Below are 27,601 nucleotides of genomic sequence, written 5' to 3' on the forward strand. Positions count from 1 at the left end.
TGGCGGGAGTGGAGCTGAGGGGTTTGGAGTGTGGGAGGGGGCTCAGGGCTGGAGCAGAGGTTGAGGTGTGGGGGTGAGGGCTGTGGCTGCAGGCTCTGAGGTGGTGCCGGAGATGAGGGGCTTGGCATGGAGGCTGTCCTGGGGCTACAGCGGAGAGAGAGTATTTCCCCTAGCTCTCTCTCCCCACAGCAGCAACTAAGCTGATAGGGGAGAGGTGCCTCTCCCCCACCCGTGACAGGTCTGGAGCACCTCTCCCCCAGCCATTGCAGGTCTGGGGCGCCTGTCCTGCTGCTATAGCAGGTCCAGGGCTGGGTTGGGGCCAGGAGAGGGACGCCTCTCCCCTGGCCACGGCAGGTCTGGGACTGGGTTTGGGGCTGGGGTATAGTACTGCATAAAGGAACAGTTAACACAGTTGCTTCCCAAGGTTAAGAGATTTTAAACAGCTTATATATTCAATCTCAGTAATACGTACTGAATTCTCCCCAGAAATCATCATAAGACGACGATACAGTACAAAACTAAAAATTAATCTTTCACTTAAGGGTTAAGAGGTCTTATAACTCCTGTCATAATCAGCTCAAACAAACAAGTGAATTCATAGCCATATCAATACCCCACAGAAGTGCAAAGCTGGACTAGTGAGGTTTAGTTAGATACTCTACAAAAAAGTGTGTTTTGTGGGCTTTGCACAGATTTTGCTACTTAGATACAAAACAACAATTAGCCTTATCCTGAATTTTATGAACACCCATTCCCCAAACATAATATTTATTAAAATGTTCACAAGGTAGACAGATTGCAAGACAATATTGATCCTGATCCACTGATTCAATTATCATGGTTCTACACTGATCACACATTTGTGAGATAAACCAGCTTACCATGCCTTTTTATGGCGACTCCCTGATAAGGAAACACTTTTTTCTTTGACAACTCCAGCAGCCAACGAATAGTTGACTTACATAGGCCAACAATTTCCACAGCAGATCCATCTCTAAGATGAAAAAAGAACAGCTGCTGCTTTTAAGAAGAAACTTAAAGGAAGATATTAGGTCACAGACTTTTTATGCAGATACCAACATTTGAGGATTTTTTCCCCCCGTGAATGTATTCAAACCTCTAAAAAAAAAAAAGAACACTCATTACTGTCAGTTTAAAAATCACATTTGATGCTCTAGAAAGTGAAACTTCTTGACAAATCCATATACAGAGGCAGACACCATTCCTGATGCCCTCCCCAAACACTTTCCATTACCTCCCAGCATCTGTGATGAGCCCAACCCAACTTGCTCTGATTGAATACTTCAATTTTCAATTTCTGCCAAGAAACTAGAAACACAAGTGACTATTGTGGGCAAAAAAGGAGATTTAGTTGCCAGTCATCCAAATAGTGACAGCATCATGTCACTTACGGTTCTCTCCTAGTGGCCTCATGTACATATTAAAATAAGGTGGGATGGGAAGGGCAATAGTCTCATCACACAGGCCTGAAGATGATAAACAAAATGTCCAACATGATTCTCTGGGAAGAAGAGAGCTACTCAAATGGCATCCATATAACTCAGTAAGGGTCGATCTGCGGAAGGGTTTGATGTGCTCCAGGTAGAAAGCCAGGGTGCGCCTGACATCTAGAGTGGTGTAGTCGCCTCTCTTCATTGGTCCTATGAGGCTTTAGACAGAACACGGGAAGGAAAATATCCTGGTTGACATGGAAGTGTGGCAACACCTTTGGCAGCAAGGCCAGATGGGGCCACAGCTGGACCTTGTCCTTGTAGAATACCGTGAATGGGGGCTCCAAAGTGAGGGCTTTAATTTCAGAGACATGTCTCGCCGAGGTAATAGCTACAAGGAATGCAACCTTCCACAACAAATGAGAAAGGGAACAAGAAGCCATAGGCTTAAAGGGTGGACCTGTGAGCCTGGAGAGGACCAGGTCACGGTCCCATTGGGGAACTGGGTCCCAGATCGGCAGAAAGTCTTCCAAGGCCTTTCAGGAACCTGATAGACATCTCATGCAAGAACACGGATCTATCATGGATGTGATGATGGAAGGCCGATAAGGCTGCCAGGTGCACCTTGATCAAAGGGAAGACAAGAGACCCCGATACTTTAAGTGAAGCATATAATCCAGGATGGACTGCAGAGATGACTGGGTCGGGGAGATATTCCACTCCAATGCCCAGCAGGAGAAATGCTTCCACTTCGCCAGGTAAGTTGTTCTGGTGAAAGGCTTTCTACTCTCCAAAAAAACCTGCTGTACCTGACTAGAGCAAGCTTGTTCCTCTGGATTCAGCTATGCAGCATCCAAGCTGTAAGGTGGTGAGACGTGAGGTTTGGGTGCAGGAGTCGACAGTGATCCTGCAAGAGTAGGTCCGGGCGGCTGGGAAGCGGCCACGGGGCTGCAATGGACAGGTCCATGAGCATGCCGAACCAATGCTGGTGAAGTCATGCTGGGGCGATCATAATGACTCGTGCCTTGTCCATCTTGATTTTCAAGAGAACTTTGCTGATGATTGGAAGTGGTAGGAAGATGAACATCAGGTCTCCTGACCAAGACAGGAGAAAGGCATCGGATAGTGAGCCTCTCCTGAGGCCTTGGAGAACAAACTCATGACGCTTTCTGTTCTGTCTAGTGGCAAAGAGATCCACTCGGGAGCTCCCCACTTCTGAAAGAGTATTCTGACGACTTCTGAGTGAAGGGACCACTCATGGCGAGAGAAGAAGGACCTGCTGAGGTGATCTGCCAGCACGTTCCGGATGCCGGGAAGGTGGCTTCCAGGTGGATTGCCCACTGGATACAGAAGTCCCACAGATGGAGGGCCTCCTGGCACAGAGCCGACAAATCGAGCTCCCTCTGCCTGTTGACATAGAACTTAGATGCCGTGTTGTCTGTCAACACCTGCACCACTCAACTGGACAACTAGGGAAGAAAGACACCGCAAGTCAGGCAGATGGCTCTAAGCTCCCATAACCTTTGAATCCGCAGTGTACTGAGATGCGCTCCCCAACTGAGGTTGGATGCATCTGAAATCAGGGAGACCATGGGTCGTGGGGTCACGAACAGCACACCTTCCAACACAAAAATTGGGTCGGATCACCTGAGAAACAGAGAGGTAAGTCCTCCCAGGGGGATCATGATGACCTTGTCTAGGTGATGTCTGGCTAGGGAGTAGACCAATGCCAGCCACAACTGGATGGGACGCAGCCCGAGTCTCGCAGGTCAGACGACGTAGGTGCATGCTGCCATGTACCCCAATAGTATAAGCCACACCTTGACCGTGGTGAGTGGATGGGCGGTGATGCTGGCAAATCAGATCTGGTATTGCCCTGAACCTGGTGTCTGGCAGGAATGCTCTGGCTCAGATAGAGTCAAGCACCGCTCTGATAAAATCTATCCGTTGGACCAGGATCAATGTTGATTTTTGTTTATCAACAGGCCGAGAGCCTGAAAAGCAATGTCTCGATGCTGCTCTGGACCCAGACCCTGGAGCAGCCCTTGAAGAGCCAGTTGTCGAGGTACAGGTAAATATGGATACCCCGATGTCTGGTGGAGACCTACCTTAGAAGCTCCACCACTTACATGCATTTCATAAAACATCCTCGGCACCGCTGCTAGGCCAAAAGGGAGGAGTGCAAATTGGTAGTGGGCAGTCCCAACTACGAAACATAGGAACCATCTGTGTCTGTGAAATATTGATGTGTGAAAGTAAGTGTCTTTCAGGTCGAGGGCAGCATACCAGTCTCCCAGATCCAGGGAAGGAATGATAGAGACCAAGGAAACTATGTGAAACTTCAGTTTCTTAAGATACTTATTGAGGCTCCACAGGTCAACGATGGGGTGTACACCCCCCCCAGCTTTTGGGATAAAAAATAGTGGGACTAAAACTGTTTCCCCCTCAAATGCACAGGGACTTTCTCCATGGCTCCCACCTGCAGAAGGCCCTGCACCTCTTGAGCGAGCAGATGCTCATGAGAAGGGTCCCTGAAGAAGGAAGGGGAGGAAAGGTGGGACAGAAATAGACCGGAGGGTATATTCCCCTGACACTGTGCTGAGGACCCACTGGTCCGATGTTATAGTGGCTCAGGCAGGGAGGAAGGGTGACAAACGGGAAATTACAGGGGAGCAGAATCCGCGCCACAGGCTGGAAGGTCACCCTCAAACACATCCTCAAAATGCCTGCTTGTTATGCAGGTAAGCTGACCCACGTCTGGGGGCTGGTGGCACTGTTCAGGTGAGTGCCGGCAGGGTACCCCCTGCAGTGAGGAATGGTGCTGCAGTGATGGAGACAACTGAAAGGGTCCCAAGACAGGTTTACCCCTTGAATGGGGCACCTCAGTGGCCGGAGTGGCCAGCACCGGAAGGGACAGATGTCCTTAGTGGCCTGAAAGGCCTCCAGTGTAGACAGCACTGCCAGGTGCCAAGTGCCTCTGCCGCTTCCCAGGGTGAGGGGGCGGGTCTTGAAGTGGGCTCGACAGCTCTGTGGGAGTCCGAGCCTGGTCACTGTCCGGAGGTGAAGAGCTGCCCCGCACAGGTCTTTGCTCTCTTCCATCTCTCTCCTTTCCTTTACGGGACATAGGAGAACACCCTCTCCCGGCCTTTCTTTGCTTTTTAGCTGGAACTGAGGATGGGGACTGGTGCCGGTCAGTGCCAGTAGGGCGTTCTGCACAGAGGCCGCAGTGCTTGCAGCAGAGTCCAGTCTCATCAGCTCTGAGGACAGTGCGAGGGCCGACTCCATAAGGAGCACTTGGAGACAAACGTCCCACTCCTTTTTGGTCCATGGCCTGAAGATCTTGCAAATGCGACACTTGTCGCTCACGTGGGTTTCCCCTAAACACTTTAGGCAGCTTCTATGGGGATCACGGGCTTTTTGCAACAGTCACAAGGTTTGAAGCCTGGGGACCGGGGCATGCCCCGTCCCTAGGCTGAGTCCCTCATGCAACTAATTTCTAACTTAACGCTAAGGGAATTATTAAACTATAAACTATATACAACAAATTCACTACTAGATACAGTAGAGACAGGAAATCTTGCCAAAGCAAGGAGACATTCCAGCACAGTCACTGGCGGTAAGAAGGAACTGAGGGAGTGGGGAGCCAGTGGCACTCCTTATACCGAGGCATACGCATGCCACTCCAGAGGGCGCCAGAGCCAGTCCCCCACAGTTCCTACAGAGGGAAAAATTTCTGGCACCAGTGCATGTGGCGAGCACACACACCGACAACGTAATGGACATGAGCAAGCACTCAAAGAACCACCAAACAGACATGGTATTCAATTTTGTAGAAAGACACTGAAAGCTTTGCAATAATAGTTCAAATGCCTTTCCTTTGGATTCACTCTCACAACTGAAACTGATCTGATCTGAGCAACCAACTTATTTCTCCTGTCCTGGGTCAAAGCCAGAGAGCCTGCACCAGTTTACAGGCATATAGTAACATTTTTTAAAAAATGTTTCATCTATCTAAAATTGAATAGATGTCAGCAGAATACAGAGCTTTCACTGACAACATTTTAATGTTAGCATTAGGGAAGGAGGATAAGAAAGAAACCTTTGCAAATATTTCAAGTTGCACTCAAATCCCACAACACACATCAACAGAGAATATTACTGGGTATTTTCTCAACAGCATCTAATCAGTTAACTTTTTAAATTATTTGGTGCTACAGCAGTGTAATTTACATCAGACATGAAGAGTTATTATATTTGAATAGCATATTGAACTGAGTATGTCAACAGATATGTTTTGCAATGATCTTTTCCTCTGAATCTGCATTGTACACAGAAGGTTTCTGTTAATGTTTTATAATAGTCAAATAGAATTCGGAAGAGTTCAGAATATTTCACATATCACTCTTCATGTTTTATTACTGGTGGCACAGACACCAAGAGCAAGGATCTCACTATGCAAGAGACTAAACTTGGACTTATTCTAAAGTTACATAATACACTTAAAGTTTGTACCTTGGAGTAGCTGGAATTCCTTTGTTGCGAGCTCTATCACTTTCTCCCATTTTATCCATCCATGTGCCACAATTAAAGCGGTTCCCTCCAAAGACAAAACCAGTTTCATGGTCGACACCCGCAGTCACATTAAAACCTACCCAGTAAGAAAATCAGAATGAAGTCAGCTTGTTTCTAAAGAACCACAGAAAGAAAAAGGTGAAGGTCTTCCTAGAACCACCACGAATGCTTTTGTTATGGATGTGATATTATTTACACAGTACTTATGTTAGAATAGCTGAAATTAAAGTGTTAACATATATATATTTATAAACACTACATTGTTAGAGGCACTAAACGTAAAAAGTTTTGCAGAAATTAGTTTAACTAAAAAAAATCTGTACAACAATTTTACTCACATTTGAACTTCACTATAAGTGATCTATATATGAGCAAGTTAAGTAACTCATGTTATTTACCTTCATCCCTCATATTTCGATCTAACTGTGGACCAGCATTCCTTTCTCGGAATTCTATGCCTTGCATGTGTTGTTGCATAGCTTCCTGTATTACTTCATACAGTGGTTGATCCTGGTTTGTTTGTTTGTGTGACAAGGGAGAAAGACAAAGGTTGTATGAAATATCCAGATACCGAGTACTTCAACTTTTCAGATTACTATACTTTATATGAAATCCAACAGGAATCCAGTCAATTAGAGTTGGCCAATTCTTTTTTTTTTAAATCTGAAATTTCAAATGTTGAAAAAAAAATGGAGAAAGCTAGAAATAAAACTGGTAACATTTTTTCCCCTGGTTTCAAAAAGTTTTATTCTCCACCATCCAACGTGTGCTTGATAGGAGTCATCCAACTGTTTGGCAAACAACCAAAAAGCGGAACATCCCTGTTTTACTGCACATTCCACCATAAATGAGAGCTGGAAGATTTTACAGCTATAAAATCTTCCATGAAGCCCTCCATTAATAAGCAAACATGGCCCCTGAAAATACTACAAATGCTGTCCCCAGTAAAAGCTGACCTCTGCAAAAACATTTCTTTAAGTAGGAGAACAACATGCCGAACAGGGATTCTTTTGGTTTTTTAGGATTTCATTTACTTACAATTATGTTTGTAGTATATAAGATATATAAGTAGTTTATTAGAAATGATCTTTACCAGTGTGCCTGCAGGCTGAGCGGGAGAGTCATCTGTAGTATACATTCTGGAAACGGGACACTTGAGAATGTCTGTGCCATTTGGAACAATTTTACAGTAATCCTGTATACATTGAAGCCACCACCACACAGCATCACGGCAATTGAATCTGGCATGGGTCCCTTGGCCAAGCAGATTGGGAATAAGACCATGTCTCAGGGTACTAGCAAATGCTAAAATTATGTTCCTTTAAAAAAATAAAATAAAAAAATCCGATACACACTGAATTGGTTTTCAAGGTACTGAAAGTTCCAAGTAGTAAACTAAAAAATACAATATATTTTTATACCAAGATATGTTGGGGAACAAATTAGGATTGAATGGCAAATGTCAATATTCTGGTGTTTCATGGTACAAAAGGTGATTACACATAATACAAGCTTTTTAAAAAATAAGCCCCCACATACTCAGTAATGCCGACCACTGCAAATGTGGAAGGATATATTTAAAACATATGCTCAACCTTTTCTTTTTCTTTCTTCCTTTTTTTTTTTTTTTTTTTTTTTTTTTGCAGAAAAGGTAATGAGACATTTGTGCCAATATAGAAAAGTTGCTTTACTTTCAACATGTTGTGAAAGTAATGTCCTGATCCAAAGTCCATTGAAATCAATCCAAAGACTCCCAGCAACTTCAATAGGTTTGGATCAGGCCCTAGTAGCCAGGCAATAGGTTTCAAGAGTGACATATGCATGTTCATTCTTACATGCATTCCTTATTTGATGATAATTTACAAAAATATGAATTACAACCAAAATATGTATATTATCTAAGGACCTGAAGTTTTACCCAGTTTTTACACTATTGTTATTGTCAGTCAGTCAACAGGCATTTGATGAGTAAAAACTGAGTAAAGACCTCAAGGTCTGGTCCTCAATGTTCAACCACATTCCTTTAAAAAAAAAAAAAAGAGATACTAGCAGAACTCAATACCTCCATTATATAGCAAAGAGTTCTAAACAGAACTGTGTTTTGGAATGCTTAACATTTCAGCCACATTTTAGATCTACTTTAAAGTTAATATTGAGTGCTTGATCCTAAAACACATTTTTCCTGTATTTGTAAAAAAACACAATAGATTAGGAATCTCATAACTGAATAAAACCAAGTTCCTTTGCAAAGTTAAAAAAGAATGCCTCATCCTGTGTGTGACACTCTCAAGTGGTTTTGTCTTCTGATCCTTTCAAAAAGGAAAAGGAGGCAATGGGCAAAGAGAATTTCATATATATGAGAGAATTTCTCTTTACAGGGATCAGTCTCAGGCTCCTTACATCAGGCAAAACCTCCACTGACTTTAGTGGGAGTTTTACCTAAAAGGCATAATCGAGTAATGTAAGGGTCTGTAGTACTGAATGTCATCATAGGAATCCTATTGTCTTTAAGAGGAACTACAGGCTGGTATAAGGGACCATACTAGCAGACTGTGGATCCCTTTGTAAGAATAGGGTTTAAGAAAGGGCTGCAGGGTGAGGCCAGTAGTTACTTGACCCTTTCATTTTTTGGTTTTTGGTTATGCAAATATAAAATAAATACATACACAAGTTTTCACTAAGAATGAGTTAAATTTGAGAAATCCATACTTTCATTTTCAGCTCACTTCAGCACCAACATTTCATGGCAAAAAAATTAAAATTGACTAGTGGAAAGGGCATGCCCGCAAATCTTACACAAACTTCCTATGTTTATTTGTTAGGTTTTAGACTTACATCACACACAAAATTTAGTTTGCAATGATCCACAAACCACTGACTTCCAGCTTTGATAGCTATATTAGTGGTCATCACAAAACACAACATACACCTCCCCACACCTCAAATGTGATTGCAAAGAGATTCTCAAACCTACTGCTCTCCAATACTGATAAAAAGTATTTTATATTGAAATAAAAACCTATAACAGACACATTTCATTCAAACTTAGTATGAGCACTATAATGTGCTGGAGAAAAAAGTTATGCATATAAAAAAATGGAATAGGTGCTTCACAACAACATTTAAAACAACTGAGATACATGATAAGTAATTTTGTAGTTCTATCTGATGAGAATTCAAAAATGGCCTGGGGCCACAGTAAATAAGAGAGCATTTTAATTGTTTTGGAAAAAAAGGACCTCCTTCTTCCAGTTATACATAGAAAGGGAGAAACCTTTCAAGATGGATTAATACTTATACATTCTTTCTTACCTTGCTTCTAAATAACGCCCAGTAAGCAACATTAGACCTCTCAGTGCAATAAAGGTATCCCTTCCCCAGCAGCGGAAAATGCCAGATGAAAAATGTGGTAAACCTAAAGAGTAAACGTGATGAACTAACTCATTAGACTGTTTAATATGAAGATTCTACACATGTACACACACAAACTCACACCCACCCCCCAAACTGCTGCTGCTGGCCCAAGGTGTGGGGGAGAGGGCTCAAGGCTAGGGGATGCATGGGGGGTGCTTACCTTGGGGAGGAGTGGGGCTCCCCAGCTCCCACTGGCATGATCTTGCCACTCCTAGGCGGAGGGACCAAGGGGCTCCGGGCGCTGCCCATGCCCGCAGGCCTCTTCCCTGCAACACCCACTGGCTGCGGTTCCTGGCCAGTGGGAGCTACGCAGCCAGTGCTTGTGGCGGGAGCAGCGCATGGATTCCCTGGCCCCTCTGCCACCACGGAACTGCAGAGACACACGGGGTAGAGAGCCCCTGCCAGCCTCGCATCGCCCCCAGACCACCCCTCCCAGAGGGCACCCGCAGCCCTCCGTCCAAGTTTTAGTTAGGGGTATATAATAAAAGTCATGGACAGGTCATGGGCCATGAATTTTTGTTTACTGCCCATGACTTTTACTAAAAATACCCGTGACTAAAACATAGCCTTATTTATGACACACAGTATACACTGTACAGCATGTGCTCACTTTCTAAAAATGCACTTTAAATGTGTGTGTAAACTACTCAGGATCAAAAATTCTTTAAAGAAAGTTCACCTGTAGAACATTACAAAAATATACGCTATGTATAATTTCATTACATGCAGAATCCCATGCTTTCTACAACTGTCCTACTAGATGCTGGAGGTGGGGAAAAATGTTCCCTTTGCTGTATGCACCTAGAGCCCCCGCATTTCAAAAGCGAATGAAAGAATACTTGGGTAGAATCATGCTGACATGGAATTTTCAGTTCACCTAACAATTCAGGGATTGTTTGCCACAGAAATCATGGGAGCTTGCTACAGAATTATGGTCAGCATGAAGCAGGATACAAAGTTCTGAATATATCTTTGATAGAAACAAAGCATTTTAAGTCTTAAAAGTATAATGTTCATACTTTTGTTTTACTTAATTAGAAAAAAAATCTTTCATTACTTGTCTTTCTAGAAGGAAGAAAAACCCATTTCAATAAGATTTAAAACCTATAAAATGCAGAGATGTAAAAAAATAATTTAAAACACTTTTATAACAGAGGTGAAACTTTTATTGAAAGAAACAAAGGCAAAAATATTTCCCAGAAGAACTGTCTTTATATTTAGAAACGATTCAGATTTTAGACAGATTCTAAAATATACTAGGCAGACAAATATATCTAGAAATTTGCAAGTTAAGTTCATTCAAAAAATCTCACATACTACTCTATGCTTTATTCTTCTGAACACATATATTTTTAAAGACTGCTTATAACTGCAGCAAAGAGTGATCCAAAACCAGAAACAGTTAATCTCAATTTAGGAGAAACTGCACTAAACAATCTGCTTCTGCCATTCAACCCAGGCCCCCTCTCTCAATTACTTTCTAGGCAGTTAACTAACCTAATTAGTTTGGAAGCCACATAATTACTATCTTCTCCTAAAACAAGGGTTACTGTCTTGTTGAATGAGTTTTCTGGAGTTGAATGCTGGATTCTGCCATGCTCAAGTTCTAATTTATTTTTGTCACAGACCTGCAATTTCTGCATGACAATTTAAGAAGCTATTTTACCAAGAGTTTCCATTTTTATTTCATGTTCAGCTGGGGAAAAGTTCTCTAGATATTTGGTGGAATTAGTGACCATTTGAAGTCAAGATCAAGTGTGGCAATTTTTTAAATAACAAAAGCAAACAAATTGGTGAGAATGTTTTTAGTTCAATAGAGGTTAAAAAAAGTTCAAGAGGGGATAGTTGAGGAAAACAAAAACATAGTTAAAGTGATAAACCAAAAGTCTTGCGGGAAGTGTTCCACAATGTATTTCAATTACTGAAGAGTTACAGGGAAAGAGATAACATAATTCTGAAGCTCAAAAGGTCTCAGAATATGACAGAGTAGCTCAGGTTGCTTATAGTTCAAGATATAGCAAAAGTGAAATTCTTCACAAGTCTTCCTTTTACAGCAATAGCAGAAACATTGCCTGGTTATGCTTCTCTCAGACACAAACAAAACCTTCCCATTAAATAGAGCAGAATAAGACAGTGGAAGGGTGAAGTAAACAGCTACTGACCAAAGAAACAGTATTTTTTATTTGGTCTCTAAACATCACAGTCCTGGCACATTGATCTTGCTGTCTACACATTTCTAAGTAGTTGCATGGTTTTGTAAGACAACCTGCTTCAACAATCATCAAATGAGCCCTTACTTACCAGCTGCTAAGGAAACACAGCACTGTTCTGTCTCTTTTGTGATTTCATTCATCCTATAGGGAACATCATGTAAAGCAGGAGACAGATTTGGCAGAGAAGGATATTTTCCTATCCCACACATCTGAACTGAACCCAAGGACAGGTGTTTAACAAATGTTGATCCATTCTGAACAAAGCTGTAATCAAAGTAGTTGAATTGAGAAAAAAAAAATTCAAATTCAACAACTTCATTGTTTAAAGTTTACCCATTTCCCCCCTTGCCATAGTTTAAAAACCAGCTTCATAAGGGTGCTTCAGTTGCAAAATACTGTAATGATTTTCAAAAGTGAGTTCCTAAGATTAAGTCAAATTATTAATGCCAATGGGAGCTGCTGAGTTCATAGCACTTAAAAATCAGGCCATTTATTTAGGTGCCTAAAGATTAAATTTAAGCACCTAATTTCAGGTTCTCCCCTCCCCCTTTTTTTCTTCCCTTCCAAATCATGGCCTTTACTTTTATATTCATTTTTAAAAAATGATTTATATTGAAAGGAGACGATAAAACATTCGGGTATTTTATTACCTAGTTGATCTCAAAGCAAAGAAAAATCTCAGCTCTGCACAAGTATTTTAAAATTCAATTACTATATTTAAAAAGATGATGCATTAAATGATTTTTATTAATTTGTGCCTGGGTCTACATGCTGGACTAGTACAACAAACTACCTCCTCCCACAACCCAAAAAACACCAGTATCAGATACCTTGTCCATGTTGGCACAGTTTTGATATCTATTTTTAAAGGAAAGTAATATTAGCCATGTTTAAAACAAGAATAGGAACAAAAAACGAGAAAAGGGACAATTACAAAAAAATGAAGGCAGCCTTCGAAGACTGGAAGACGGACCCTGGTTTAATGTCTCATTCCCCATTACTGCACTGCCAGCATTAGCTGTAAATCCAAGTCCTGTAGCAATAATAAATTCTTGACCTTCTAGTCTAATGTTTATAATTTTCCCTTAGTGAAAACTATATGCACCTTCTATCAGCTTTATGCTTTTCCATTGGCCAACATGAATATTTTTGCCTTATGCCAGTGTATCTTCTTGTACATCAGTACTATTATGCAGGCAGCCATATAGTTTAGGAATTGTGTTAGGCAGCTGAGATAGACCTAACAGAAGACACTGCATTTGTGCATTTAACATTTGCAATGGATTGGAAGATTAGAATACAATAAAAGGTGCTCTCCTTATTAATCAGATTGTTGCAGTTTCAAGGAAGACAAAATTTGGCCAGAAAACTTTTAGTGCCTTTTAAGCATATGTAAAGTGTATAAATGACTATCCTAATGCACAAATGATAATACAACATAACGTAAACATACACATACATTTCTTTCAACACTATTAGACATACCTAGACATTTGACTCCATGCCAGATCTAGAAGAGTTGTGTATGCACCCACTAATATGGCATCAAAGTAACATGGGATAAGGTAACGTGGAATCTGCTTTAGGTAGACAAATATGGCCTTCAACCATTTACCGACCTATTAGAATAACATTTTTGTAAGTTAACAACTCCTAAATGCAGCAAAGGCTACTTTCAGGGAATTAATACTTTGGCAATCACATTTTGCACTGGAAAATGGGTAGAATTCCTGTTACAGTTTCCCTACACTTTTTAGGCCCCTATTATATTTTTTTGTATTATAGGCAGGATTGGTAGCACCACCTATTCCAGTTGGCAGAAACGTCCCGTTATACATCCTACTTTCAGTTGCTTGTAATTTTGCCACACTTTAACCATTCACACTGAAGTTTTCAATGCCACAGGTCTTCCTCAGAAAGAAATATTTTTTTGAAAGTTTCAGCCAAAATGGTTCAGCTGTTTCAAAGACTGAGGCTAGGAAAAAATGTTGTTTTGTAATGTTTTTTTTTTAAAAAAATGTGGACACCTTTTATTTGAGACTTGAGAGACTCTGTGCTTTGGAGCAGGGACGTGAAATTTGGCAGGGAGTGGCCTTTCTGTCAGGGATGTGCCCTTTGCTGTTCCTGTGAAAAACTGCCCAAATTTGGCCAAGTTATAAGCCTCTAAAAAAAAAAAAAAAAATCTCAGTTTGCACATGCTCACTAGAAACTAAGAATTTAGCAGTGCATCCTCAATGAGGCATGCCCTGGCCCCTCACAGGTCCTAGTACTGACCAAACTGCGCATTCATCAGCTCATAGAGTGACTGAGAATGTTCCACAGCAGGTGTAGAGAGGTTCACTTTCCTTGTAATTGCTGCTCTGGTTCAGGTCAGGGCACTAGAACCAAAAGAAGGAAGTTTCTCTCTCCAGTGCTCTCAATGAAATCAGTTTAACTTCAGTATCCAGAAAGATTATAAAGCAAATAATCAACCAATTTGTAAACACCTAGAAGATAATAAGGCGATAAGTAAGTTAACATGGAGTTGTCAAGAACAAATCCAGTCATACCAACCCAATGACTTTCTTTGGTAGAGTAACAAGCCATATGTATGGGGGGGAAGCGATAGATGTGGCATATCTTGACTTTCGTAAGGCTTTTGACATTATCTTGCATGATCTGCTCATAAAGAAACTAGGAAAATATAACCTAGATGGAGCTACTATAAGGTGGGCACATAACTAGTTAGAAAACCATTTCCAGAGAGCAGTCATCAGTGTTTCACAGTCAAGCTAGAATGGCATATTGAGTGGGGTTTTGCAGGGATCGGTCCTGGTTATGGTTCTGTTCAATATCTTCATAAATTATTTAGATAAATGTCAGAGAGTACACTTAAAAAGTTTGTGGATGATACCAAGCTGGGAGGAGTTACAAGTGCTTTGGAAGATAGGGTTAAAAATCAAAATGACCTGGACAAACTGGAGAAATGGTCTGAAGTAAATAGGATAAAATTCAATAATAACAAATGCAAAGGACTCCATTTAGGAAGGAACAATCCATTGCACACATACAACAATGGGAATTTCCTAGGGAGTCATGGAGTACTGTGGAAAGGGATCTGGAGGTCATAGTGGATCACAAGCTAAATATGAGTCAACGGAATAACAGTTGCAAAAAAAGTGATCATCATTCTGGGATGTATTAGCAGAAGTGTTGAAAGCAAGACATGAAAAGTAATTCTTCCACTCTACTCTGTGCTGATAAGGCCTCAGATGGAGTATTGTGTCCAGTTCTGGGCACCACATTTCAGGAAAGATGTGGACAAACTGTAGAAAGTCCAGAGAAGAGCAACAAAAATGATTAAAGGTCTAGAAAATATGACCTATGAGCATAGGCGCCGACTCCGTGGGTGCTCCGGAGCTAGAGCACCCACGGGGAAAAATTGGTGGGTGCTCTGCACCCACCGGCAGCTCCCCACCCTGCCCCCACCGCTCTGCCTCCTCCCCTGAGCATGCCACGTCCCTGCTGCTCCCCTTAGCTCCCAGCTGTTTCGCGGCAATAAGCACTGGGAGGAAGGAGGGGGAACACGGCACACTCGGGGAAGAGGCGGGGCCGAGGCGGGAATTTGGGGAAGGAGTCCAATAGGGGCAGGGAGTGGGCAGAGTTGGGGCAGGGACTTTGGGGACGGGGCTAGAATGGGGGCGGGGCAGGGGCAGGGGCAAGCACCCACCGGCACCAGGAAAAGTTGGCGCCTATGCCTATGAGGAAAGATTGAAAAAGTTGGGTTTAGTCTAGAGAAGAGAAGACGGGGGGGGGGGGGGAATACAACAGTTTTCAAGTACATAAAAGGTTGTTACAAGGAAAACGGTGAAAAATTGTTCTCCTTAACCTCTGGAGGATAGGACAAGAAGCAATGGATTTAAATTGCAGCAAGGGAGGGTTAGGTTGGACATTAGAAAAAGCTTCCTGTCTGTATACTTAAGCACAAATTGCCGAGGGAGGTTGTGGAATCTCCATCATTTGAGGTTTTTGAGAACAGGTCAGACAAACAACTGTCAGGAATTGTCTTGTTATTATGTAGTCCTGCCTTGAGTGCAAGGGACTGGACTAGATGACCTACTGAGGTTTCTTCCAGTCCTTCACTTCTATGATCCCCCTGCTGGTGCCCAGGCAACATGGCAGAAGACAACGCTGACTGAATCAAATGCAGAGGGGACAAGAAACGAACTGGGGGAAGAGGCAAAGAGAGTAGATTGGGACAAGCAGCCAGGTGGAACTGGGACTGAAGACTGGGAGGGAGAAGAGAAACTGTGACCGGGGGGGGGGGGGGGGCGGGCTGATTGGTCAAGGACACCAACGAGAGCCAGTCAGGGAAATAGCATTCGGGAGAGGAAACTCCGATTGGTGAATGAGCTGCGGGGAGGATCAAGGTCAGAGTAATGGGGAAACAAATCTGACAAGGAGCTGGGGTTTGAGGAAAGAACTGAACTGACTGAGCAAAGAGACTGGGCCTAATTGGGTGAGAATCCTGGGATTGGGAGTCAGTGTGGTGGGGCGCAGAGGAGAGACACATTGGATGAAGGGCCGGGAATGCAGGGGGAAATAGACTGGCACAAGAAACCTGAGGGCTGGAGACTAGGATTGGGTAGGCAAAGGGAGACTAAGACTAGGATGGGGAAAGATTGGAGGGGATGGGTCAGAAGGGGGAGGGATCGGGACGAGTCAGTCAATCTTGTAGTGGTGCAGAAGGGGCTGTCACCACAAGAGCATGCTCTTTTCTAGAGCCTGGACTGGAACCCAAAATTCTTGGGGCTCAGCATTCCTCTGTGGTCCTCGAGTATCTGTGAAACCCACTGGCAGAGTGTGTTTCTCACCCCGCCTCTAGTGCTGGTCAATAAAGAGGATGACAACCTACTACTGCTATTAGTTATTCCATGTGCTCAAGTGGCAAAGGTTTGTGAAGTAGACCAAAACGTTCCATCCTTATAGATAAACACTTAATAGATTTACTTACTTCTGCACAGGCTCCTGAACGTGAAATTAGACGGTCACTGACGTAGTCAATCATCCAATCCCCAGATCTCAAATTACCACAAAAAGGATGACCCAAATCATTCTTTGGTCTAATGTCTGCCATCACTGACATTAATCCTGAAAATAAAACAAACAGCACACTATATTACTGGCCACATGATTATCACAACCTGCAATTCCAGTTTCCAGGAGTAAATCCAACACTGCAGATCTGAAAAGTTATGAACCAGAGCTGGACCAGTTATACATTTTTTAACCTGATGTCATTTTTCTTCGTGTGTTTTAAAGGCTAGAGAGCCTTTAGAAAGGCTAAAGCTCTAGCCTGATTGTACAATGAGAAGGGACCCATCCCACCTGCTATGGCTCAGTGGACCTACAGTAAGTTTGAGACAAATACTGTGTAATCACTGAGCCCATGCTTCTTTACGGTTTAAAATCTAACTCAGATAATTATAAAATATGTCACACAACGGCATTCAGATGTTAAAATGACAGCTATTACTGACACTTCATGTAACAGGTAATATTTGTGGGTTTTAGGTAAGGCCATTTGTGACTGGAGGTGTACTTATTTAAACATGTTTTAAAGTATTCCCAAAGGTCAGATTACCAAAGTTTTAATGTAAAATTAAATATTTAAACTCATCCTCTACCCCAATATTAAGAGATGTTTCTTGATTCAGTATCTTGCCTCCATTTGCTTGCTACTCTCTTTCAAGCACATACTGTATAGACCAAGCAGAAGCAACTTGTTCTCTTCTATTTGAAGAGCAAACAGTGCACAAAATCTAACACTATTCGAGATCAGGGCGGGCAAGCTTTTTGGCCTGAGGGCCACATCGGGTTTCCAAAATTGTATGGAGGGCCGGTTAGGGGAGGCTGTGTCCCCGCAAATAGCCAGGTGTGGCCCAGCCCCTGCCTCCTATCCGATCCCACCGCTTCTTGCCCCGCAACGGCTCCCCGGGGTCTCTTGTCCCCATTCAACCCCCCCTCCCCAGTCCCTGACGGCCCCCCCAGAACTCCTACCCCATCCACCACCCCGAGCTCCCAGTCCCCTGGCTACCCCACCCCTGAATACCTCCTGTTGCTCCATATAACCCCCCATCCCATTCCTGACTTGCCCCCTGAGACCCTTGCCCCATCCAACCTCCCTGTACCCTGCCCTCTGACCGCCCTGACCCCTATCCACACCCCCATCCCCTGACCACTCCCCTCCCGCCCCCCAACTCCCTTGCCCTCTATCCAACACCCCCTGCTCCCTGCCCCCTTACTGCACTGCCCGGAGCACTGGTGGCTGGTGGTGCTACCGCTGCACTGGGTCAGGCCGCAGCTCTGCAACTACACTGCCCGGCTGCCCAGAGCATTGTGCCGATGGCACAGTGAGCTGAGGCTGCGGGAGAGGGGGAAACAGCAGGGCAGGGGCCAATGGCTAGCCTCCTGGGCCAGGAGCTCAGGGGCTCGGCAGGAGGGTGCCGTGGGCCAGATGTGGCCCGCGGGCCATAGTTTGCCCACCTCTGTTTTAGATCTAGATTGAGATGATCCATTCTCCTTTTTTCCCCTCCACCCAAAAAAGCATGCATGAATTGTTACCTTGCAAGCCTGCATATTTAAGGGGCGACCAGTTTGGTATGTTGTAACATCCTCCACCATCTTCTTGTTCCTCAGCATCACACCGATACAGTATTTGATTCAAATCAGCCAAGGTTAATTTAGATGCAATACTGGGAAAGGGAAAAAAAACCCAACATTGATAACTAACTATATAACGGACATCAATTTCATGAAGAATTCTGGTTTTGGTCTAGGCCAAGCTATTTTTAAAAAGGGATGCTTAGACTCCATGTTTAGACTCCTGAAAACAGGGCCTGCAACACGCACCTTGCAGCTATCACTGACTTTAAAAATCTGGCCACTTATTTAGGAACCATGGAATAGATTTAAGAGTAACTATGGGCTCCCTTTAAAAAGAAAAAAACAAAAACAAAAAACCTCCCTTCTTGTACAAGATTTAAAATTAGCTTATTTGTTTCCACAATGTTAACTATACACAAGATCTCTTTTTATCATTGCAGATAAGTACAGAAAATACTAAGTAAATGATCACAGATTTCAATATTATTCAACTAAAAGTGATACATCTTTTCTCCACAAAAGCATAATGTAGTATCCATTGGTTTTTGGATTGCTATGCGAGTTTCTTTTAAGAAAGTCATTTAGATGGAACTGGTAACCTACATAGTATGTTGACAAAGTCATCTGAACACCTTGCTGCAGGATGTAAAATTTCCTGGCATAAAATCTACTGCCAGCAGCAAACCCACAGAACTACTCATAAAAAGATGCATCCGATGAAGTGAGCTGTAGCTCACGAAAACTTATGCTCAAATAAATTGGTTAGTCTCTAAGGTGCCACAAGTCCTCCTTTTCTTTTTGCGAATACAGACCAACACGGCTGCTACTCTGAGAACTACTCATGTGAAAGAGGTGAGGAGTTTTTAAAGTCTGAACCACTATTTTCTGTATAAAGCAATAAGATGGCTAAACATAGTAGTTCATACATTAACCAAGACAGACCGAGAACTTGGCAAAGAATTGTCACTCGTTAGCATTTGCAGGCTGATCTCTGCCTCTAATCCAGCCCTCTACTGTATGTACTCTAACAAGGCATACTTACGAAGAAAAAAGATTTTTTAATATAGGTGCTGAACAGTCATCGGGAAGACTTCCAGATTTAAAATGAGGACTGAACTGGATCAGGTGATTACGGAGTACACCGACAGCCTCTCGTGCCTTTGGGTCGAGACTAACTCTGTAAATATCAATGCACAAATTGTAGAAGTTAGCACTTCCACCTACTATTTTTTGAAGTAATGGAACTAAGACTGAAAAAACCCACCCCTCCATTGCCTTTAATCTAGTGCAGCCAATTGACACACATTTAGTAAGTTGATCATCATATACCTGAATATTATCACACTTCCCGGTGTTAAGTTTTCAAATTCTATTTCTTGAACAAATTCATTGGGACCTTTTATGGCAGTTCCAGCTTGCTTTATAATTTTACTTTCTCTGATCTTAGAAAAGAAGAAATAGTTGAAACTATAATGAATTCAGTTTTCCTTCTCTGATAAATTGTTGCATCTGCTAGTATAGAGAAAAGATTGTAGTTACCTGAATGTGTTCTCTGATCTCTACTGTGTAATTAGGTAATCCGTTGATAAAATGCTCATCTTTTTTATAAGGACTAACATTTCTCTCAATAGTTCTAGCTTCAAGCACTACCTCTTCAATTTTGCCTATAAACAGTTAAATCACATATCATAACTCAAAATATATACACAAAAATATTGATAGCAAATATATATGGCATTCTTGGTTTTAAAATAAGTTTAAATCTTGCTTGAAACACAAATTAAACAACATTTTTGAGTTTAACTACAGAAAATGCATGTCTCAATTGCACAGTTAAATTACTAAATACATTTGACAGCTCTGAAAGGGAATTTATCTATATTTTACTGTTCTATACATTACAGTCACTCAATCTTGATTGATTAAACATGTTCACTACACACTTATTGGCCATGGTGTAATCTAAGATAGAACTTTCCTAACTCACAATGAGTTATGGGGATATCAGTCATGGATTACAAATAAGGGCTTGACCCTGCACCATTAAACCCAACAGGTGACTTGCTAGATGTGACTATTTGGGGGTTCTGAATTAGGCAAAGCTCTGCACCACTTCCCAAACAGCAGTCACAGATCTTATTTTAAACGGAGCACATCAGTTTTTAAATACCAGTGCAACCACATTGACATTCAAGACCTTATTTGCTCTATCCATCCAATGATCTAAAAACTAAGCCCTCAATGCTGCAACCACTTACACATGTGCTTAACTTTAAGCATTTTAGCAGTTCCATTGACTTCAGTGGGACTACCATGTGAGAAAAGTCAAGCAAGTGAAGAAATGTTTGCAGGCTTGGGTCCTTACTAAAGGTTAATACAAAAAATTGCAATGGCTTCTTCAGAAATGTTACAGCCAGCTCAGATCAAATATTGACTTCAATGCAGAATGCTCAATTATCTAATGAGGTCTACACTGTCAGTCTTATGGACCTGCAAAAATACATATGTACAATTTATTGTGCCAGTTCTCTCTCACTTTGATGCTTCTTTTTAAACTATCACTCTCAACCAACTTAAACCCACACATCTGAAATTCTTTACCTATAACTACTAGTAACACTTAAGAATACTGTAAAATAAGATATTAAGATTGCTGTATACGGACAAAAAAGAAAAAGAGACACTTTTCATTCAGTCACTTCCAGTGGTCTTCTGCTAGAGTTAATTAGCTTCCCATTTATGTGGCTCATTCGCAAACAGCAAGAGAGGAAATGAAACCACAGTATTTCCATGGGGATATTGGGGCAGATGACATACAGTAACTCCTCACTTAAAGTCATCCCGGTTAACATTGTTTCATTGCTGATCAATTAAGGAACATGGTCGTTTAAAGGTGCGCAATGCTCCCTTATAACGATTTTTGGCAGCTGCCTGCTTTGTCCACTGCTTGCAGGAAGAGCAGACCGTTGGAGCGAGCTGGTGGGGGCTTGGAACCAGGGTGGACCGACAGCCCCCCCATCAGCTCCCTGCTCCTCTAAGTTCCTGTGCAGCAGCTGCCCAGCAGGCTATCAGTTGCTGGCAGTTCAGCTGTCCCTCCCCGGCACCGCCATATGCTGCTCCTGCCCTCTGCCTTGGAGCTGCTCCCCGGATCCTTCTGCTTGCTGTGCAGGGGAGGAGGGCGAAGACGGGGCTAATGTCAGGGTATCCCCCTCCCCCCTACTCCTGCTCCCTGCTTACCCCTTCTCCATATAGAGTAGGGTGGAGACAGGACAGGGCTCAGGACGGAGAGAGCTTGCTGGCCCAAGGTCTCCGCAGCTGCTGTCTCAACTTCCTGATCTTTTTAAAGGTAATGTACTTAGAATGGTGTCAGAGTACTTAAAGGGGCAATCACATCTCTCTCTCTCTGTCTGCCATGCTGTCTCCCCTTCCCCCATTCGTGCTGCCTTGTAGAGTGGGGCTACATTAACAACGTGTTTACCCTTAGAGGGCTCAGCTGAATGCTAGTTCATCATTTAGCAGTAAGGCATTCCCTAGGAAATATCCCACCCTCTTACTTTACTACCTCAACCAAACTTCACAATCATCATTGCTGTGTACAGTATTAAATTGTTTGTTTAAAACTTATACTGTGTGTGTGTGTGTATATATAGTTTTTTGTCTGGTGAAAAAAGTTCCCCTGGAACCTAACCCCCCATTTACATTAATTCTTATGGGGAAATTGGATTCACTTAACATCTTTTCGATTAATGTCGCATTTTTCAGGAACATAACTACAACGTTAAGCGAGGAGTTACTGTATTTTTTTTTAAAGTCAAAAGTTATTTTCAGTTGGTGTCCCTTTAACTATTTGTGATGCATAGATATTAAAGCATATAAAAGGTACCTAATGTTGCATCCTAATCACATAACCTTCAAGAAATTAGAATCAACATGGCGAGCATGGAGTCTGTCAATCACTCAGTTTCAGCTTTAAGCTTTAATTTCCTTGATATGGTCAACTCTTCAAAAACAGGTTTGAATACCTGGGATGCACATTTGAGGCACTTCTTTGCTGTAGGAGGAAGTTTTAGGATCTCTGAAAGCAGTACGAGACACAGCCACTACAGATTGGTGTGTGTTAGGACAATGCCTAGTCACTGCTACTATATCCTCATCAACTTGATCCACATACACCTACAAAATATATAAATTAACACACATTCTTATTCTGAAAAAAATTTAAAACGAGTGAAACATTTTACTTCAATTTCTTGCCTGAATGAAGCCTTTGACTCCCAGCTCTTGGTGCAGCCTGTTCATGGCCAGCCTTCCTGCTATAATTCCAGTTTGGAAATTAACTTCACCAGGAGTGGAGGGTGTTGCTGCTGGATTCCATTTGGCATAAAACCTCTCTTCAGAGACTACAGAAATCTGCAAATAAATTAAACTTTAGCCATATATGAACTATTCTGAAAAATAATTGGAAATGCCATATTTTACTTATACACACACAGATACATTTATCCGATATTACAAATTTATTATTCACTGATATCGTGAAATAGCTAATAAGCTATCTACTTGGAATTTTAAATGAGTAAATCACCCAAGTTATTGTATACACTTTAATATGTGTGTTCCAGTATTATAGTAGTGATTTTTTTATTTTTAACTGAGTCAACTGAAGTTTTAAAAAGAGGAGACACAGACCTGGTGTGGTACTAGCTCATCATAGCCTTTGGTGCTTCCGGTAGCACAGCATGCCATGGAAACAATCATTGAGCTGGGAAGAGCATCATACTCAGATCGGTGCTATTGAGAAGAATAAAAACAGACAAATGAACCTAGTCTATCATCATCTTATTTCCTTCCAAACACTTAGATACATAGAAATACCTGTTTTACAGAAGAACTCATTGTCTATTGATGTGCTTATCACACTGTAATCACAGATTAAAACTTCTACAGGCTTTTATTTAAAATAAACAAGCAAACAAAATCACCACAAGGCTTAAAAGAGCAGAGCTCCTAACAATGTCATCCCAACTCCCAGCAATCTTCCTCTGATCCTCCCATTATTATCCTGGGAAGGACAGAGTGGGTAAGTTTGAGAGAACAGGCAAATATTACTCGGTTCATAATAGCTGGACATGCAAGAGTAAAAACAGGACATATTTAGTTGCTTTTATGCTTCTCTCCCAAAAGGGACAGAAGGTTGAAAGGCAGTGGGAACTACTGTACAATTCCACTTATTTCATGCAACCTTTTAACTACCATCATGACTTTCCGAAACACCATTCAAAAGTAATTCCATTTCACATAACCCTTATGAATTGGCATGACTGAATCACAGTACAAAAAATATGTATTTAACATGAAAATCTAACGTAATTTAAGTGCTCACCTGAATAGGACATTCATTATCATGTGTAACATCCATAAACAGTGCATGTGCAATAGCTGGCATTAAAGGTCTCAAACGTGGCTGAACAAAAGAACCAACTGGTTCTCCTCCAAAGCGGTAAACTAATCTTCCCTCTTCATGACTGTTATATGCACTCATTGCCTCTACAGAACAAAACTTGCATGAGTGTTTATAGGAGAATTACTACCATAACTAAAGGTTATCCAATAGGGAGACTATAATAAATGGTTTTACATTTGGCATGTTAAATAATCAAAGATATTAATGAATAATATTAATAGAACATTAAACTTTAATTATAGGCAGTGTGTCCATAATTTGAAGGCATCTACTATGTAGTTTATCATCATGTGTTAGGGTGGAAGGGGGGAAAAACATTTAAAATGTTAGGATCCCCTTTTCAAGGTCTACCAGGCTTCAGAGGAGGTGATCAACTTCTTAAAAAAAAACCAAAACCAATCGGCAGGAAGTACGGGAAAGCTATGCCACAAATACTCCCACCCCTCCGGACTGACATATAACTATTCTTTTTAGACACCTTACACCTAGGATGCATCTCTCTGTCTACGATGCAATAACATACTTAAATAGATAAATATAAAATATGAAATATGATAAATTGTGCAGTTCTAATATATGACATTTTCTTCATAAATGGCACACCATACATGCAGTGTCAGAGAGGTAATGGGGAACCACACACATAGCAAGCCTACCTCTTATTAAGGAGCTAAGGCCCAATCTAGTCACAAAAATATTGTCCAACTCCTCACTTCCTGTGAACAGCTCAGCCACTACATACAAATCAGCACGCAGTTTTCTAGCTGTGTCCAGCATGTACTGCAAAAAGCACAGCCAAGAAAGCCACAGAAAAGGAAAAGGCAGAACAGAAAAAAAGAAAGGATACAAGGCTAGGCATGGATTGGGCAGCAGGGAAGTGCCATGCAGCAGAGACAAAATGGAAAGCCAAAATACGAAGAAACCAAACAAGTTCAATTATACAAAAGTTAACAAATTGAAAAAGCCAAATTAGGAATAGAAGGATACAACAGATGGAGGAGTTAAAAGAAAAAGGAAGCAGGAAAGATGTTTGAATTTGCAAAGGACAAAGATACAAGAAGAATAAAAAACAAACCAATGTTAGTTTCACATTAAAAAACTTTGAACCATATATAGCAATCCTATATGGCTTTCAGGTGTCTATAGTACCTCTAATAAGACTGGTAATTCCCAGGCGGTTGACAAAGACATTGTCAATATGCTCACTCCCCGTGAAGAGTTCAGCTATCACATAAAGATTAGGTCTGACTGACCTAGCTGCTGCTAGCATCTCCTATAGATCATAATAATTGTTTTTAATTATCTTCATCAAAAACCCCTTGAAACCTAGGCATCTATCATAATATATTATTATGCATGCTAACCAAATAATTGAGTTATTAAACAATTTTGCTCAAGAAAACAAAAATATACTGAATTCAATAAATATACAGAACTTATCGCAAAAAAGCTAGACCCCCATGGTGTGCTTGTGAACATTTACAAGATTATTTGGAAAGCCTCCTGAATAATTTGAAAAAACTCACAGGATTTTTAGTCAAACTATTTCAAACTTTGTGGGTTTTTTGCTTGTTTTTGTCAATACCTTTTAAACTCAACTGCATGAACGAACAGTTGGGAAGAAAGATCTCTGTTTAAGACACAACACCAATACTTAAATTAAGGGTGAGAAAGTTCCCATTCTAGTCCTCTGCACCTTCAAGGACCAAAAGTAGAGAAATGAGACTTCATATTTCTAAGGCCCAGTCTACAGCTAGAAACTGTACTGATTAATTAAAATAATTTCTAAAAACTGATTTAAATCTGTGCAACACCTGTCTTTGGATACTCTGAAATCAGTTTAAGAGGGCCTTATATTAGTTTGGCTTATTTTAATAAGAAACTGCATTAAGATCTAAGCATGTCACACAAACGGGTTGCATCTGCTTAACTAAATTGATTTAGAAACTAATTTTGTTATATTGATGCAGCTGTTTGTGTAGAAAAGTCCTAAGGTAAAAAAGAAAAAACAAGCAGAACACTTAAAAATAACCCTTTCAAACTATACTGTTGTAGGTTATACTTTACCAGTTGTGAAAGGCTATGATGAAACACAGTTTAGGTCGGCAACAAGAGTTTACATTATAGGAAACACTAGCATCATCAATAATAACAGTAACTATGAAAAGCTGCTGAAAACAAATTCATGGTCATTTGCACCCACTGTTGCTGGTGATGTTGATGAAAAATGATATTTGTGACACTCAGTACTGGTCTTGATATATCCATGTCTACTCTGGGGAAATGTGCAAAAAACAAAACAAAACACAAACAACAAAAACATTCTCATCAGTTCTACTGCCATTTCAGCTAAACCAGAGTTAGGCGTGGTCTATGCTAGAAAATTAGTTCAGTGTAACTATGTTGCTCAGGGGTGTGAAAAATTTCACATCCCTGAGCGGTGCTGTTAACTCAACCTAAGACTCTGACTAGATAGCACTAGGTGACGGAAGACTTCTTCTGTTGACCTAGCTACTGCCTCTTGGAGGTGGCTTAACTACACTGATGGGAGAACCCTCCTGTTGATGTAGGCAGTGTCTACAGAGAAATGCTACAGTGGTGCAGCTGTGCCATTGTAGTATTTTAAGTGTAGACATACCCTTAGACAAGAGTCTCATGGCTATGCCCTCTTTTATGAGCAGTTCAGTTAAACCTGCTGAAAAGCAGATCTAATTAAAGTGGTAGTAACAGCAGGTCTAGCTGTGGGAAGCTTGTCTGCACTATGGCTCCCAGGGCATTTAGAACTGGTTTAAGTGAATCAATATTTTGTTTCCCCAAATGCAGAAAACACTTATAGATCTGCAATTAGTTTCAATCCTGCTTTGATACAGTCATCAGAAAAATAACTAATTGTGTAAATATTCATTAACTGGACTTAAATTGGAAAAAAGATGCATCTTGGAGAGCTAGTTGGATAGTCACTCACACTATGCTTGATCAGACAGAGCTTTGAAAAAAATATTTTCCATAGTAATCTAAAACAAAATTAGATGCAAATGCCCAAATTATTAATTCACAAAGGATGACACCAATTGCAATGAGTTAGATATGAGTAGCCTATATTGTTTAAGAGTGATTTTGTCTTGAAGAGAGAAGGCACTCATCGGAAAGTAGAAAAAAAATAAACATTCAAGGAATTTCATACCACACCTAAAACAATATTCTCTGACAAAGCTCTGTGACAGGAGATACACAGGGTATGGCTCTACAACACTTGAACCCAGCTAGCACAACGAACAACAACAGTGAAGACAATACAAGCACAGGCTTCAGCACAGGTAGTTCAAGCCTAGCACTCAGTTCACTATATATGCACTCAGCTCACTAGCCTGTTGTGAATCCTGTGCTGGCCTTCACTGCTATTGTTATCTGCATTACCTGGGTTCAAACTAGCTCAGATAGGCTAATGCATGAGCAACTTTTGCTATGTGGACATACACAGGCTTCCATCACAAACAGCATTGTAAATCTTATTTCACAGACAAAAACAACTTTATCATAAAAATGCCTATTCTTTCCGCACCTCAGCTACATGAAGAGGAGTTGAGTGACAGTTATCAAGACGTACTCCATGGAAATATTTGGCAGTAATTTCAGTGTATTTTTTCATATGTGCCCACAGGTAAGGGCAGTCTTCTGGTTTATTTCCATAGCGCAGTTTGGCACTGTCTCCCCAGCAAATAAGTTCTCTTCTTAGGTAAACATTTGAACCTGTAAAGAAAAGAAATTCATTTAGCTACAATACACCACTGGGAGCAAGTGCATGAGACACATTGAGTTTATAACTAAAGAAGTTTAAAAAA

The 27,601-nt window shown here is 41.4% G+C and overlaps 1 protein-coding gene across 2 annotated transcripts in view; it reads right to left on the reverse strand.

Moving 5' to 3' along the window:
• Positions 1–27,601, reverse strand: part of AGL (amylo-alpha-1,6-glucosidase and 4-alpha-glucanotransferase) — a 56,067-nt gene that overhangs the window by 11,175 nt on the left and 17,291 nt on the right. For both annotated transcript variants that reach the window (XM_084635747.1, XM_084635748.1), the window contains exons 12-29: positions 27,322–27,509; positions 24,416–24,539; positions 23,679–23,842; positions 22,985–23,086; positions 22,550–22,705; positions 22,318–22,468; positions 19,835–19,959; positions 19,625–19,737; positions 19,338–19,472; positions 18,254–18,384; positions 16,644–16,780; positions 13,136–13,269; positions 11,739–11,914; positions 9,336–9,438; positions 7,117–7,342; positions 6,422–6,533; positions 5,964–6,099; positions 882–994 (exon numbers count right to left, since the gene is read on the reverse strand). In XM_084635747.1, the coding sequence (XP_084491873.1) occupies positions 882–994; positions 5,964–6,099; positions 6,422–6,533; positions 7,117–7,342; positions 9,336–9,438; positions 11,739–11,914; positions 13,136–13,269; positions 16,644–16,780; positions 18,254–18,384; positions 19,338–19,472; positions 19,625–19,737; positions 19,835–19,959; positions 22,318–22,468; positions 22,550–22,705; positions 22,985–23,086; positions 23,679–23,842; positions 24,416–24,539; positions 27,322–27,509 (2,526 nt within the window). The remainder of the gene's footprint in view (positions 1–881; positions 995–5,963; positions 6,100–6,421; positions 6,534–7,116; positions 7,343–9,335; positions 9,439–11,738; positions 11,915–13,135; positions 13,270–16,643; positions 16,781–18,253; positions 18,385–19,337; positions 19,473–19,624; positions 19,738–19,834; positions 19,960–22,317; positions 22,469–22,549; positions 22,706–22,984; positions 23,087–23,678; positions 23,843–24,415; positions 24,540–27,321; positions 27,510–27,601) is intronic.

The sequence above is a fragment of the Lepidochelys olivacea genome (genome assembly GCF_965140295.1).
Source record: "Lepidochelys olivacea isolate rLepOli2 genome assembly, chromosome: 8".
NCBI lineage: Eukaryota > Metazoa > Chordata > Testudines > Cheloniidae > Lepidochelys > Lepidochelys olivacea.